This window comes from Podarcis bocagei (genome assembly GCF_964188305.1).
Source record: "Podarcis bocagei genome assembly, chromosome: 1".
NCBI classification, from domain to species: domain Eukaryota; kingdom Metazoa; phylum Chordata; class Lepidosauria; order Squamata; family Lacertidae; genus Podarcis; species Podarcis bocagei.
Genome location: NC_138125.1, coordinates 94,440,333 through 94,455,188, shown reverse-complemented (window position 1 = coordinate 94,455,188; position 14,856 = coordinate 94,440,333). Strand labels below are relative to the sequence as shown.

At 40.0% G+C, this 14,856-nt stretch overlaps 1 protein-coding gene across 2 annotated transcripts in view; it reads right to left on the bottom strand.

The window, feature by feature from the left end:
• The window catches only part of SLC49A4 (solute carrier family 49 member 4), a 70,215-nt gene that overhangs the window by 15,283 nt on the left and 40,076 nt on the right, over window positions 1-14,856 (bottom strand). For both annotated transcript variants that reach the window (XR_014006511.1, XM_081188793.1), the window contains exon 7: window positions 12,335-12,462. Coding sequence is in view for 1 of the 2 variants with exons in the window: in XM_081188793.1 (XP_081044919.1) it covers window positions 12,335-12,462 (128 nt within the window). In the remaining variant the exon portion in view is untranslated. The remainder of the gene's footprint in view (window positions 1-12,334; window positions 12,463-14,856) is intronic.

The following is a 14,856-nucleotide window of genomic DNA, read 5'->3' as shown; positions in this document are numbered from 1 at the left end:
TCATCCTGTATGTCCATGCCAGTTTGCCTCATTCATCTCAATTTAGTATGCACCCCATCCCATTAGATGTATTTTCACAAGGCAAACTTGGGGACAGGGTGGCTCCTGAGTAACAGTATTTAAAACCATACTGAACTGAAGACAAGACAAATCACATTGCTTCAGTTTGCTGCACAACAGTGGATGTAGGATGGTCAATTGTTACTGGGAAGTTGAGCACAGTGTAAAGAATAAGAGTATTTGTTGTGAACTCATCCCGGTGATTTCTAACAGACAGAACTAGCAATCTGTTTTCCTCTAACTGACCCTATAAAATGTGATATCAGATCCTGCTCGTGCCCAGCAATATTTACTTCATTTGAAGTCACGCTATTTTACTCTGCGTGAAGCTAATTATTATGCAAGCTGGCAGGGAAGTAGCCAAGTGTTAACAGTCTCTCATGAAACCTGAGCGGTGTAATTTTAACATAGCAGGCTTTCCCATAATTAAGTAATGGAATTACACAGAAACAAAAAAGCATTTCCCCATAGGGTATGTTCATCAATTTAATGCAGTTCACTAGAAATATTCTTATTCCAGTGCATATCGATCAAGTTCTTATTCACATGAAAAAGTCATGGACGTGGCTTGCAGTTAAAGAATAAATCTGGTTTACTTTCTATTCTCCACAAAAATCATAGTGAAATTACCGTATACTTCAAACAAAACACTCTTTGGAACTCTGCCTCAAAGCAAAACAAAACACAGCAAATGACCAAAAGTCATTAACAGCAGCATGAGAGATCCCATCTCCTTCAGGTGAACTGGTTTCCTAAGTAACCTAATCAAAGAGATATCAAACTTACTAAAAAAGGAATGTACATTTTTTAAGGAAGTGCAGAAAGACATACATGCTATTTTGGGTTATATTTTTAAACTAACTTCACTTCATAAGGTTGGAGTGGAATTCCACTTGGGAAAGGGTCTCCTGGCACCCACAAATGGTAGTGTAGGGGGGACAATTTTCACAAAGTCCTCTTTCAACCTAGTGCACCCCTGAACATGTATTTGAGGGACCCTCCAGAACAGCATAGAATGTGACGTTACTGACACTCCCTCCTTGATTCCATGAATAAAAGGGTACGCTTGGATCAAACCCCATGTCTTTAAAGTGATCTTTTATTATTGTCACTTTACTGTTTTCATGGGCATGTCTTCTTATATTTGTTTTTATGTTGATAAATTTAATGTCAGTGTAAGCTGCTTTGATTTACTATTATCAATTATTATTAAACAGAAATGTGGAATAGCAATGATAAACTAGCTTGGTTGTAATAAACTATAACCAAGATACAAACACAAAACTCTCTTGCTCACTTTGGTATAGGCAATAAGGGAAACAAAGCTGGTTTAGACATATATTGTGGCATTTTCCTTCCAACTTCCCCAGGAAGAAATACCCAAGACTCTCCAATCTTAAAGTGCCTACAGCAAGAGGGATCAAAGCATGGGCTATGGTCATTCTGGGCTTCAAGCTACATTGACGGCATTGTTAAATAATGCTTTTCCTAAGCAAGAGAAATATCACAATGTGCTACTTCTTCATATAGAAAATTAGAACACAAGCTCACATATGGTTTTTTTTCTAGTTACAAGGGCACAGATTGCAGGTGAACATGCAACTGTACAATTTGGGTAGCAAACTTAACAGAAGAATACAGCTTTTAATGTATGCAGGTGCCTAAGTCTACATGTTAGAAAATGATTCAACAACCAGGCAAGGCTTTCTCAGAGCTAATCTACTGACATGTATGAACATATACGCAATTTAAGAATGGAACGTGTGTTAATATCGCCATAAAGTATTCATATGTTCCCTGAAAAGAAATAAATATACCCACAACATAGTATTTTATCGAGTGAGGGCTCTGCTAGTGTGGTCATATTCTCGTTGTGGGTTTGATGGTATTTACTTAACAGGTTCAACTGACTGAGGGAGAGGTTTTCAACCTTTTGGAGTCCACGGCTTCCTTGACCAACTGCATTCTTTTTGCGGCACTCCTGTGGGGCTCAGGAGCCCAGTTATGTTACCCCTTGCCTGCAGAGCTGGCAGCCTCTCTCACTCTTTTTCAAACACCCTCCCTTGTGGAGTCTTCTCTCAGCCTCCTTGAGAGCCCTCTGGGCAGCTGCTGCTGCAGGTCTCTGGGATGCCCGCCCCCCATCCCAAAGAAAGGTGCCTCCCAGACGCACCATTTATTTCTGGAGTTTATAGCCAGGGCTGCTGCAATAAACAGCTGTGCAAGCCTTTGGGAGGCAGAGACACAAGAGGGCATCAGAAGAGGAAGGGAAGAGAAGAGGGACAGAGGCCAGTGTCGCCTGAGACACCCCTGACCATCATTCAAGGTACCCCAGGATGCCAGAGCACATTGCTTGAAAACCACTGGTTATCAAGAGTTACAAGAGCACTCTCCCCTCCTGTGGCTTCAAATCACTGCTATTCTGAACACACTGTCTCCTGCCATATGTCTTACTAGTGTATTTTACTTGGACAGTCTAAAAGTGACAGTGGATTATAAGGGTTCTCTGTGCATGATCTAACTCTTTAACAAGTTTGAAAGGAGGAGCAGACCTTCTGAGGCAAGCAGTCCAGCAGAGAATGGCAGCAGTTAAGCCAAAGAGTTCACCTGCAGAATTCAGCACAGTTTCAGCTTGGCTGTTACTGCTGTAGGGAAGGGATGATTCATGACTATGAGCCACTTCACATGGCCTCTGGTGGCACAGCTACTGCTGCAAATTGCAGGGACTGTCAGCTCTCTGCCAATGGCTAGCTGACTGAAGCTGCCTTGGGGTGCAGAGTTTGTTACTGTTTCTCCCATAGACGAAGGGAAGGAAGACTATGGCGGAACTGAAGGAGAAGATCTGTCTGTATCACAGTTGAGCCAATGAGTTTAACAGTAGCAGATCAAGGACAATGGAATGTCCTTTAGAATTCCAAACCACTGAAAAAACTAAGAGGATGACTCTAGCTAATGCAAACTACATTGCAAGGCCACAAATAAAAGCACAAATATGACAAATTCTAAGTCTAATTTATTTCAATAGAAGTAATCAAAGACTTAAGTCTGCCTCATTAAAATCAACCAGATGTAAACAGACTTTACTTGGGCTGGATTATACCCTAGTAGCCTTCATTCAGTAGTGTTGCTTTTAGCCAGTTTTTTCTCTCTCTCTAATCTAATCCCCTTTATGCACTAAGTAGGGATATTTTTTGTTAAACATTTTTGCCTTTATTAAAACTTTCTCCATGCATTAGGCAAAGTTTCAGTGGTTGCTTCAAAAGTGGACAGAATTCCTCAGCTATTCAGGAAGTGCTACCCTCTCACTCTGGATGACATTTGTGTTCCCTCACAGACATCAACATGTAGCTAGGTATGACTGGATTCACAGCAGCACCATCATGCAGTTCTGTTCTGTAGGGTGTGATCCCTGAGCTAAAATCACCATTTGAGTAATCAAAGAAGCAGCACTACGAAGTGACTTTGATTTGCTTTTGCTTAGTAATATTAGCTATTTGGGACTATCAGAAATAGTAACACATTAGCTACATAGCAAAACACATTGGTTACATAGCATTGTCATCCATTCATTATATGAATGGCTCTATTAAGGAAAAAGAAGACCTAAATAAATCCCTCTACAAAGGAAAGAAGACCTACAAAGGAAAAAAAAGGCACAAACTGCTGCCATTCGCTGCTAAGAGGTTCAAAATAATGTGAACATACATAAGGTTGTTTTTCTCTGGGCAGGTATATTTTGCCCATCATGAAAGTGTGGCATCTGAATATAGACTGCATTTTTAATCAAGGCATATATTGGCTTATATCTTGATCAGGTTCCTATATTAAAGAGAGAGCTTAAAGATTTTCAAAAGTTTCATGCCAGGCAGACCAGCTGCTTAAGAAAACACTGGCAATGTTTTCCTCCTAGACAAGGGGGCCCCTTGATTTATAGCAGAAAACAATTCTCAAAGTCGTAAAAGCTGGAATTACAGACTGAGTGAGGACACTGACCCTACATGTTATAGAAGATAAAAAAGGGCAGAGATAAACATAATTAGGAATGAGTAAATAGTAAAATAATACCAATGTGCCTCCCAGTAAAATGAGCTAGATCTTCTTTCTAAGGTTAAAGACCAAATGGAGAAGCATCTAGCTGACAGAAAGTTAGAGGGCAATAAATGTTGGGAAGAGCTAATGGGAAAAGCAACTGGCTGGAGAAGGGGGGGGAGTGTAAACTGAAGAGGCTTCTTTTGAAACTGCTTTTTTTACTGAGTTCCCTTTTCTACTTTACAAAGACCTTATTCCTTTTAAGAGGCTACCTGTGTTGTGTATTAAGTGTATTGGCATAGATGTAATTATGCAAAGGATTTAACAAATGCTAGATTCTTATTTCATATAGTTGTAAGAGTTGTATTTTGAAATTAAGTCAGCCACCAGTCTAGCCCCCCTGCCAGACAAGAGACGCCATCCAAGCAGTCCTGATATATTAGTTGTCAGACATTTGTTTAGAAACCTTCAAATGAAGGAGATCTTTCAATGTTGATGTGAAACTCAAGATCCTTGACATATGTTTAAGATAAAAATTTAAGATTAACCATTAGTTTTAGAAGGCAATAGGGCAAGGAGGGCAAGAGGTGAGCTGGTAATTAAGATTTCTTGTTGAGACACATGTAAGATATATTACTACTTATTTGTCATTTATAGATGTAACAATATATAGCTCTTTGTGTTCCATATAAGGACAGGAGTATATGGGTGTATCTTTTAGAATTGGTTATAGCAATCAGCCAATAGGAAATTCAACCAGGCTGATTGAACAGAGGCAGCCACAGGAGGAGCAAAGGGGGCTGGATTAAGGGAATATAAGTGCTGGCCATAATGGCAGGAGGCCAGGCCAGAGCTTGGTAACCATATACCACTGTGCCTCTCATTTATTTGTCTGACAAATAAATAATTATTTTAATTTCTCTATTGCTGCGTTGAATATTTCATTCCAGCTAAGCGTTAACCACAAGCAGGGTGCTACAAAAGCACTGCTTTACTTCAAAACTGAAATGAGAGAACATTCAGCATAATCCTACAAATAATGTTTATGTTGATCTATTTGGTTAACTAGTATGCTTGACTAGGAGTATAACTCAAGGTCTCTTTGTAAGAACTTTCCAAGCCACTCACCTTTTCTACTAGAAGGCTCCTCCAGGTGGTTCCAATCAAAAGCTTAAGAAACCAGCCTGATAATGTGAGAGATTTAGTTTGATGTTATATCCTTCTAAAACATGTAGCATTGGCAGAATAGTACTTCTAGCTGTAGTTTCATTGCTGAAATATTCATGCAAACATTTGCATATTCTGAGCAGTGAGAGTGATGGATGTACTATAAGAACAATAAGGAATTTCTCAGAGATACAGGAAAGGGACAGAAAGTCCCATGCTGCAGGTTTGCAGTGACTTACAAGCCTTACCACTGGAAGTTCTTGTTTACCTAAACCTGATACATAGGCAGCCCTTCGGAAGTATAACCTAGAAACTAATTTGGATCTGGCTGCTTCTGACTTTGCTTTCTCCCCATACAGCAAGTACCATTATCAAATTATTAGAGTACATACAATTGCCCTGAAAATGTGATGTATTACTGGGGAATGCTAAATTAGATACTTGGACACATGGATAAACTGCTTTCGTTATACACTGTGTATTCCCTCTTCATCATTTAAAAAAGATTGCCAGTGCCCTGTGCAACCTCCAATGTCAATGCAAAGCTCCTCTGGCATTAATGCTGAACCAGCTCTGACTTCTTAACCAGCCATCTCACATTCCTTCCCCAAAGCCTGAGTGTCACCAAGCACTGCCCTGCATTTGAACTCCCATACTTTATCTGAGCTACACGCTACACACCCTGGAACTTTTAATTAACAGAAAAAAGAATAAGTTCAACCAAATCAATTAAATCATGCCATTTCCCTCAATTACTCCAGAGCACAAAGGTCGCCATTATATTGCATAGTTATGGTCAGGAATAAAGAAACCACACAAAGCCCTATAAATTAGCACTTAAATAGCTGGTTTGCTTTCATCCTTATATTACAGTGTGGATGTGAGACAGGAGCTTCAGAACAAAACTATACAAATATATAAATCAAGAGAATGCATTGAATCCAAATAATATTCAGTTGCACAATAAAAAAGTCGAAAAATCATGAAGTTCATCTTAAGGATATAAGTTCAACATACATAAAAAGTTGTGTTTGTGTATTTAAAATGCTATGTGGTTAAGTTTGAAATAGACAAACTTTGTCTCTAGCAAATGCAGCAAGAAAAGGCTGGCTGTTTCCATTTCAATGTTGCAATGGCTTCAAGTTGCAAGAAAGGAGATTCTGACTAAACATTCGGAAAAAGTTTCTGACGGTAAGAGCTGTTCAGCAGTGGAACAGACTCCCACGAGAGGTGGTGGACTCTCCTTCCTTGGAGGTTTTTTAGCAGAGGTTGGATGGCCATCTGTCAGGGATGCTTTAGCTGAGATTCCTGCATTGCAGGGGGTTGGACTAGATGACCATTGGGGTCCCTTCCAACTCTAAGATTCTACAATTCTATGATTGAACCTAAAAATAAGAATCTGACCTCTAACTAATGGATTCTGCTTTAGAAAACATCATGCCAAGTGCTAAAATATGTACTGGCGTACAAGAATGAGATAAGAAGAGGCTTTTAGAACCTGAAGATTTATTGTGTTGGCATACTATATTGATATTAGCAATAGTCTCTAGACATGGATCCTGAAGAATGAAAGAGAAACAAAGGCTGTTTGCTATGTCAAAGGAAGAGATCATCTTCTTGTTGTGAAAGGTTCTCTAGTTTTCATTCCCCACAGCTCTATGGGAAGACAACTTATTATGCATACTGACACCTAGCCTGAAAAGATTAATCTTACAATTAACTAAAATTAAGTGAATGTGACAGAACTTGAATTTGGATGGGATCAACTTGTAACTGACAGGCCAACAAACATGTGTCAGTCACAGATATGAGACACTTTATTGCCTATGGGGATAAAATTACTTGTCATACCAAACATTAATCTTTCATTCTAGCATATGATCTCAAGTTTTTGGTCACAAATATAAAATACCCAAACTAGTATGAAAACATAAGGAAGATCATTGGCAGAATTCACCTAATGAACCCCATCAGCAGAAGCCCCGAGGAAGGGCTTCTGCTTGTGCAATGGGAATTCCCCCCTGCCCCCTTGAAATTGGCTCCGGGGGTCACAAGAACCCCCAGAACAGTCCACAGGGAAGGGGGGATTGTTTCATCTGGCAAGCTGATTTCTAACAGTGCAACACCAAATTCCATCCTTAGTTCCGTAAGACTGGAAAGAATGGTAGTCAATATGTTCACTATGAACTGAGAGTGGGGGCAGGATCTGTTCAACCACATGGGCATAGAATCATAGAATCATAGAATCATAGAATCATAGAGTTGGAAGAGACCACAAGGGCCATCGAGTCCAACCCCCTGCCAAGCAGGAAACACCATCAGAGCACTCCTGACATATGGTTGTCAAGCCTCTGCTTAAAGACCTCCAAAGTAGGAGACTCCACCACACTCCTTGGCAGCAAATTCCACTGTCGAACAGCTCTTACTGTCAGGAAGTTCTTCCTAATGTTTAGGTGGAATCTTCTTTCTTGTAGTTTGGATCCATTGCTCCGTGTCCGCTTCTCTGGAGCAGCAGAAAACAACCTTTCTCCCTCCTCTATGTGACATCCTTTTATATATTTGAACATGGCTATCATATCACCCCTTAACCTCCTCTTCTCCAGGCTAAACATGCCCAGCTCCCTTAGCCGTTCCTCATAAGGCATCGTTTCCAGGCCTTTGACCATTTTGGTTGCCCTCCTCTGGACACGTTCCAGTTTGTCAGTGTCCTTCTTGAATTGTGGTGCCCAGAACTGGACACAGTACTCCAGGTGTGGTCTGACCAGAGCAGAATACAGTGGCACTATTACTTCCCTTGATCTAGATGCTATACTCCTATTGATGCAGCCCAGAATTGCATTGGCTTTTTTAGCTGCCGCGTCACACTGTTGGCTCATGTCAAGTTTGTGGTCAACCAAGACTCCTAGATCCTTTTCACATGTACTGCTCTCAAGCCAGGTGTCACCCATCTTGTATTTGTGCCTCTCATTTTTTTTGCCCAAGTGCAATACTTTACATTTCTCCCTGTTAAAATTCATTTTGTTTGTTTTTGCCCAGTTCTCTAATCTGTCAAGGTCGTTTTGAAGTGTGATCCTGTCCTCTGGGGTGTTAGCCACCCCTCCCAGGATCATTCTCACAAAGCATTAGGTAATTTGCATGGGATGTAAGCAAACATGTTGCCCTCTAAATGTTTTGAACTACATCTCCCATCAGCTCCAGCCACCATGGTCAATGGTAAGATATGATGGGAGTTGCAGTTTACAGAATCTGCACTGCACTGGTGGCTCCTAGCATAATAAAGAAACACTGTAAGCCCAGAGTCTTGGAAACTGTGTTGTAGCCTATGGTTGTGCACACTTCATGACCCTCATATCAGCCGATTTGGTCTGCAATTAAATTTACTTTGTGAGAAGGTTTCTAAGATCCTCTACTCCCTAAAATATGGCCTTGACTTAAGTACATCCAGTCTACTGTCCATTTTCATAGAATCAAAGAACTGTCGAGTTGGAAAGGACCATGTGGGTCATCTAGTCCAACCCCCTGCAATGCAGGTATCTTCCACCCAATGTGGGGCTCGAACCCAAGGCCCTGAGATTTAGAGTTTCAAGCTCTACAGACTGAGCTATCCCACACTTGTATAGACATTACATCCAAAAGAATCACAAAGTAATGCTGTTGGATTGCAGGAAAGACACCCTGCACCTGAGCCAAAGGAAGCAAGCCAAATTCATTTATTTCATTAATCCACTTGACAGAAATATCCTCACAACACGTATAAAAATTATCTTTCAACTCCACAAATTTCCCTGTACCTCAAACCCCCTGCCATTTTACATGCATGGTAAAATTCATGGTAGCATGAATGTCAAATTGGTTAAGATGTGACAATAAACTGGGGACATGGACACTATCATGCAGACAGGAGGAACAAAATAAAAAAATTCCTTCCAGTAGCACCTTAAAGACCAACTAAGTTAGTTCTTGGTATGAGCTTTCGTGTGCATGCACACTTCTTCAGATACACAGCACACAAAAGCTCATACCAAGAACTAACTTAGTTGGTCTTTAAGGTGCTACTGGAAGAAATTTTTTTATTTTGACTATGGCAGACCAACACGGCTACCTATCTGTAACTGGAACCACAGGAGGAACAAACCTTCCAGAAACCAAACTCATCCCTATTAGACCAGAAATCACTAAGCAAGTTACATAGACAATGGAATTGACCAAGTAAGCCACTGACCTGGTTTACTAAAACACAGTCCAATATTCTCTTTTCCAAGACACCAACTCCCTTCAGTCTTGAAGGAGGGTGCCAAAAAAGCTTTTAATAATGAAAAGCTATCAAATCCATTTGAGAGATTATCTGTCATCTCTACAGTCACAGCGGTCTTCTAGGAAAAAAAGCAATACAACTTAATGCTACAAGAACCAAGAAAAAAATATAGAGGTTGTTGTTATTCTCAGGCAATCATGTTTTGTGTGTGCTGAAATCTCTGAAAACAGCGATTTGAGACTGGCAAAATATAAACTTGATCTATCAGCTCTGTTTGGATCAGTGGGTTTTGCATGAAACAGAGACAGAGGGAGACGGAGGTGATTTTCACCTGTGGAGCCCGTCCACTTTTATCTCAGTAAATAAGAACTGAAGTGAATGTATAAGTTTGCTCCTGCTGCATCAATTCAGACAGTTTCACTTTTCATTACAATTTATTTTACTACCTGCATTTGATAACAGTGCAGACAAGCACAAAGGGGAAAACTCTCAATGTATCTCTTCACTCCTGATCGGGAAGAATGGTGCAAGGATTTGCCATCTCAAAGACAGCAGCTTCTGCAACGCATGATTTGTTCAGCTATTAAAAATACTTTTCTTGCCTTATTAAAAAAATATTTCAGAGCTGATTGTTTTAGAATATGAAACACAGATCAAAGGATATACCAAATGGAATTTATAGTTTCGGTAATTCTGGTGGTATTTCCTCTCAACCAGACATCTACTTCAATATGCTGTACTCATTTCTGGTTTATAGCTATGCACCAAGGACAATTTGGGAGTCTCAAAGTTAATTTGAATAAGACAGAGTTATATTTATATAGAGAGGGTACTCTATGAAAGCTCCGTTCATTAATTTAAGTTCAATGGCAGAGCTGGGGGAAGGCAATTTCTGTGGCTACAGAAGTTACAGCAGGTGTAGCACATCAGCTTCAAACCAACAGTGCTCCTCTCCAGAACAGAGAGTACAGTATCAAACCAAAGACTTGTCTTCCAAGGTTTATTAAGATAGTTTCAAGCCTCTCAGATCTGAATTAAGCATATGTGCAACTTCTAAAACACATTCAGGTAGTGGCACCTCTCAGTTTAAATTAAAATCTTCTAAGCCTTCTCTTTTAGAAGAAAAAGCTTCCAAACAGGAGAACAGAAGCTGATGTTTTAAATGGATGAATGGATTTGCACAAAGCTTCAGGCAGAGGCTACCAAGTCATAAACTCCCAGTTACCCATCTTAAGGATTATCAGCTCTTAAGTCCAATAAAGCGACTTCATGTTTCAGTAAATTGAATGGGAGCAAATGTGAGCTCCAGTGGGATAGGGACTGAGAATCAGTGAAGGAAAACAAGCAAACAGAAATGAGCAGCGACTAAGCCACAAAAGCGGAAGACTAGTTTAAAAACTGATGAGGAAGAAAAAGAGAGCACAACAGAAAATGCAGCGATACAACATGGCACAGCTTCTTTCACTAACACCTCCTCCCCAAGTACAACAACCTTACCAACTGTACGAATATGAACAAAAGGAGAGCCTGACTGGATCAGATGAAAGGAATGCCCAGTTCAGTATCCTGTTTTCCCACCTGATCAATCAGGTGTCTTTAGGAAGCCCACAAGGATGTCCTGAGCCTGGGAGAACTCTCCTGCTGCTATTCCGCAACAAATGATATTCAGAAGCATGCCGTCTCTGATCTTGCATGTAGTATACAACCATCACAGTTAGTAGCCGCTGACAGCCTTATACTCCAAGCATTTGTCTAATATCATTAGACGATATATATTTGTGGTGTGAAGTTTAGTTACTATACAGATATACTGAATTTCTATCCGGGATTTCAGTTCAAGCATCTCTGCAAGATATAGATACAAGAAGGTATGAGAACCCACCCAACACCTGCAAAAAAAAGTGGGGTGAAGAGATGGGTAGGGTAGGGTAGGGGGAGCCTAGGATATCAAAACAAAGAAATTTCAGAAATGCTTGCCCAGTGTAGTTCAAAACTAAATAACCACATATACTTTTTGTCTTTCTTAACATTACTATGGACAACCTGTACTTTGTACATAATACCCATTGTAATATACAAAGAGGGTGTAACAAAACAAGTAAAGGGGAAATGGCAAGTTAATTAGTTGGACGTATTACAAGCTTATTATTTCCCTACATACTTGTGTGCCCAGATAAGTAACCACAAAACACACTATTATCCACTGGAATTCCAAGCAGGTCGGGCTAAAGGGTTAGAATTAATCACTTGTTTTAACCAATGTTTACAGCCAGCTAACAGGAGTCTTGAAAACCTTGTCAAAGACACGTCAGTTTAATGAACTTCAAAATTCCCCTTGTTGGCTTTATATCACTAAATAAAATTACAGCTTCTTATTGCCTTTTCTTTTACTTTAACTTGTTTATGGCGACACAGGGAGTTCTTCCAGCTTAATGTATGGGTTGTATAGGAATACGTCACACTCAGAGTAGACTCACTGAAATCAATGGACATAATGACTTCAGTCAAGGGACGTGAAGATTTCAAGAGTCCAGGCTTGCATATGTGAATTGGTCTTACACTGTCAATTCTGACAGCTGTCTCCTCTGCTTCATTATACATTACAAAGTGGCTTGAGTTACATTATAGCACTGGGGGTTCAGAAGTGACCAAAAAAATAAAATAAAAATCCCACAAAGTATGCCAATCTCCCCTGCCCAGCAGCACCACAGAATTAAAACAGTTTATTGAAAATTAATCTGCAATATAACTTATTTTTCCAACATCTCACATATCTAAGAACCGCTACCAAAACCATTTATTTGACAAGGCTGGGCATTAGCATACCTGTAGTTAAAGGAAGATGACTGACAGTTGTTAAACACGTCAAAGTGAACCAGATGGATGACAAAGTTGCTCCTGACAATAACAGAAGCAGTATAAGTTTCAGCATTCCTCGGATAAAATCGGCAAACCTGAAAGGAACACAAATCACAATTAACAAACCCTTCACAAATTCTGTAAACTTTAGCCAAATTGCTACAACAATTTGAAATACAGTGGTACCTCGGGTTATGTACTTAATTCGTTCCGGAGGTCCGTACTTAACCTGAAACTGTTCTTAACCTGAAGCACCACGTTAGCTAATGGGGCCTCCTGCTGCCGCCGTGCCACCGGAGCCCGATTTCTGTTCTTATCCTGAAGCAAAGTTCTTAACCTGAAGCACCATTTCGGGCTTAGTGGAGTGTGTAACCTGAAGCGTATGTAACTTGAAGCATATGTAACCCGAGGTACCACTGTATAGTGATTTCTAATATGATATATTGAAGTTTAAGGAAGGTAAAACACCAAAAGAAGCAATTACTTCTTATGAATAAGTGGCAGCAGTATGTTTCTAAGATAAGTACCTTGTTCAAAATTGATCTGTAAAAGAGGTTTTGTCTTTATACTTGCCCCTAACAGAAGAGTTTTACAATCTGAAACACACTGGATCATAATAGACAGCTACATTATGAAACTGAAGACAAAACATTATCATAAACCTGTCTCAACTTTATGCTCTTTTAATACCGGAAACCAATACATGTAAGATTTGAAACTTACTATTTTCCACATATTATCACTAAAGAAATCAGTGGGTTGGATCCAAAGGGTTTCCATGAACCAAAGGATCATTCATATACTGAGAAGAATCTTCCCATTCCTGTGTGTCAAAATACCTTGCACTCTACTTATTAATATTTTCACACAGGCCTAGATTGGCACTAGGAACCACTTGCTGGTCAAACCAATCCCCCATTCTGTTGTTAACAGTGGCCAGTCACACACCTATAAATCAGACACGAAGGAAAAATAATTCCAATATTTTTCTCCTCTGCACATAGCACTCAGCGATATAGTGCCTATACAGATGTTCTTGTTAACAGCTACTGCTGCCAACTCCTAGTCCAGTCTCCACCGACAATGGGCTTCCCATCACTGCTGCTCATTCTCCCATCCATTGTTTTGTTGGTATAATTGTGACAAAGCACCTGGCTCCATGTTAAATACAGAGGAGCGATAAAGACAGAAAAGCAGGAGACAAATGCTTCCTGCCACAAAGATATGTCCCCTCCCACCAAAAAGTCTACTGCTCCCCATATCTGCTTGGCCCAGATTTTATTATCCAAAAAATTCGCATTATGTGCCTCCTATAGTTACGAGTAATAATTTGCTGCTGTCAACTCTGCTGCTCATTGCTACTGAAATTACACCATGCTACAAAGTTGCTGCATTTTGACTTTGCTGCTGTTTAAAAGATGAAGAAAATCCTGAGCTGTGAAGGACAAAATCTGAAAAATATCTCTTATCATTAGTGAATGCAACAAGAAAAATGTCGGGGGGGGGGGAGGGGGAGAAGTTGATTTGTGTTGCTCTGCAGATTTAAAAAAAACAAAAACATGAGATTGTCACTGTTTGAAGTTGATTTTTCTCCCCTCCCCACCACCAGTCTAGTCTATCACTGCTAAGGAAAGGGTGCAATACCCGCCAGCTGCCTAAAATATTGAAGGCTCTCCAATCATAAACATGCCATATAAATTATCTCAACGCTCCTGGTCTGGGGCTTGGAGTGGCAAGATCAAGGGCATAAATCTCATGTGAAGGAAGACACGGTACACTACGGGTAACAAAATAATGAAATTTGAGAACTTATTTTCCAACTGTGCCTTCCTTTGACAGGCATGATTCTGTTAACACCCGCAAAAACATTTCTACAGCATGCAGAGATAGTTTGGCATCCAAATGACAGCTTGTGCATCATCGAAAATGGGAAGGACACTTTAATATAGTTTCTTTTACATATTCCATATAGCAGGTAAATAATGTTCATAAGCAGAGTGAAATTATATTGAGATTTAAGTGTGATGAAAGGAGGAACTGAGAGACTAGGAGGAAGCAAAGCTACACTATAGTTCCTAAATGGAAATGCTTGATGTAAGAAAATTAGCAGCTGGTAGAACACAAAGCACCCCCACACTGAGCTATTACAATAGGTACCAGGCTGCCTGCCTGGTAAGTCACAGGACTGACTTTGAAATACATGAGCCTGTCACACTTGACAAGAATCATTAGCTAATTTTCCTAATTACAACTTTCAGCAAATTATAGTCAGCACAGACATTGATTCAACTGTACATAGATAACTGCTGAGTAGGCCTAAAAGGGGGCAGTCATCCATCAAAAGTGGCAAACCGCCACTCCTTGTGTGCCCAAAACCCTATGTTTGAAACTATAAAGCTACTTAATCAGAAAGAGATATCTGGCAACAGTCAGTTAGCTTTTTCTGAAAAAGTATAAATGATTAGGCTGAAGGAGGCAGCACTGGGGTC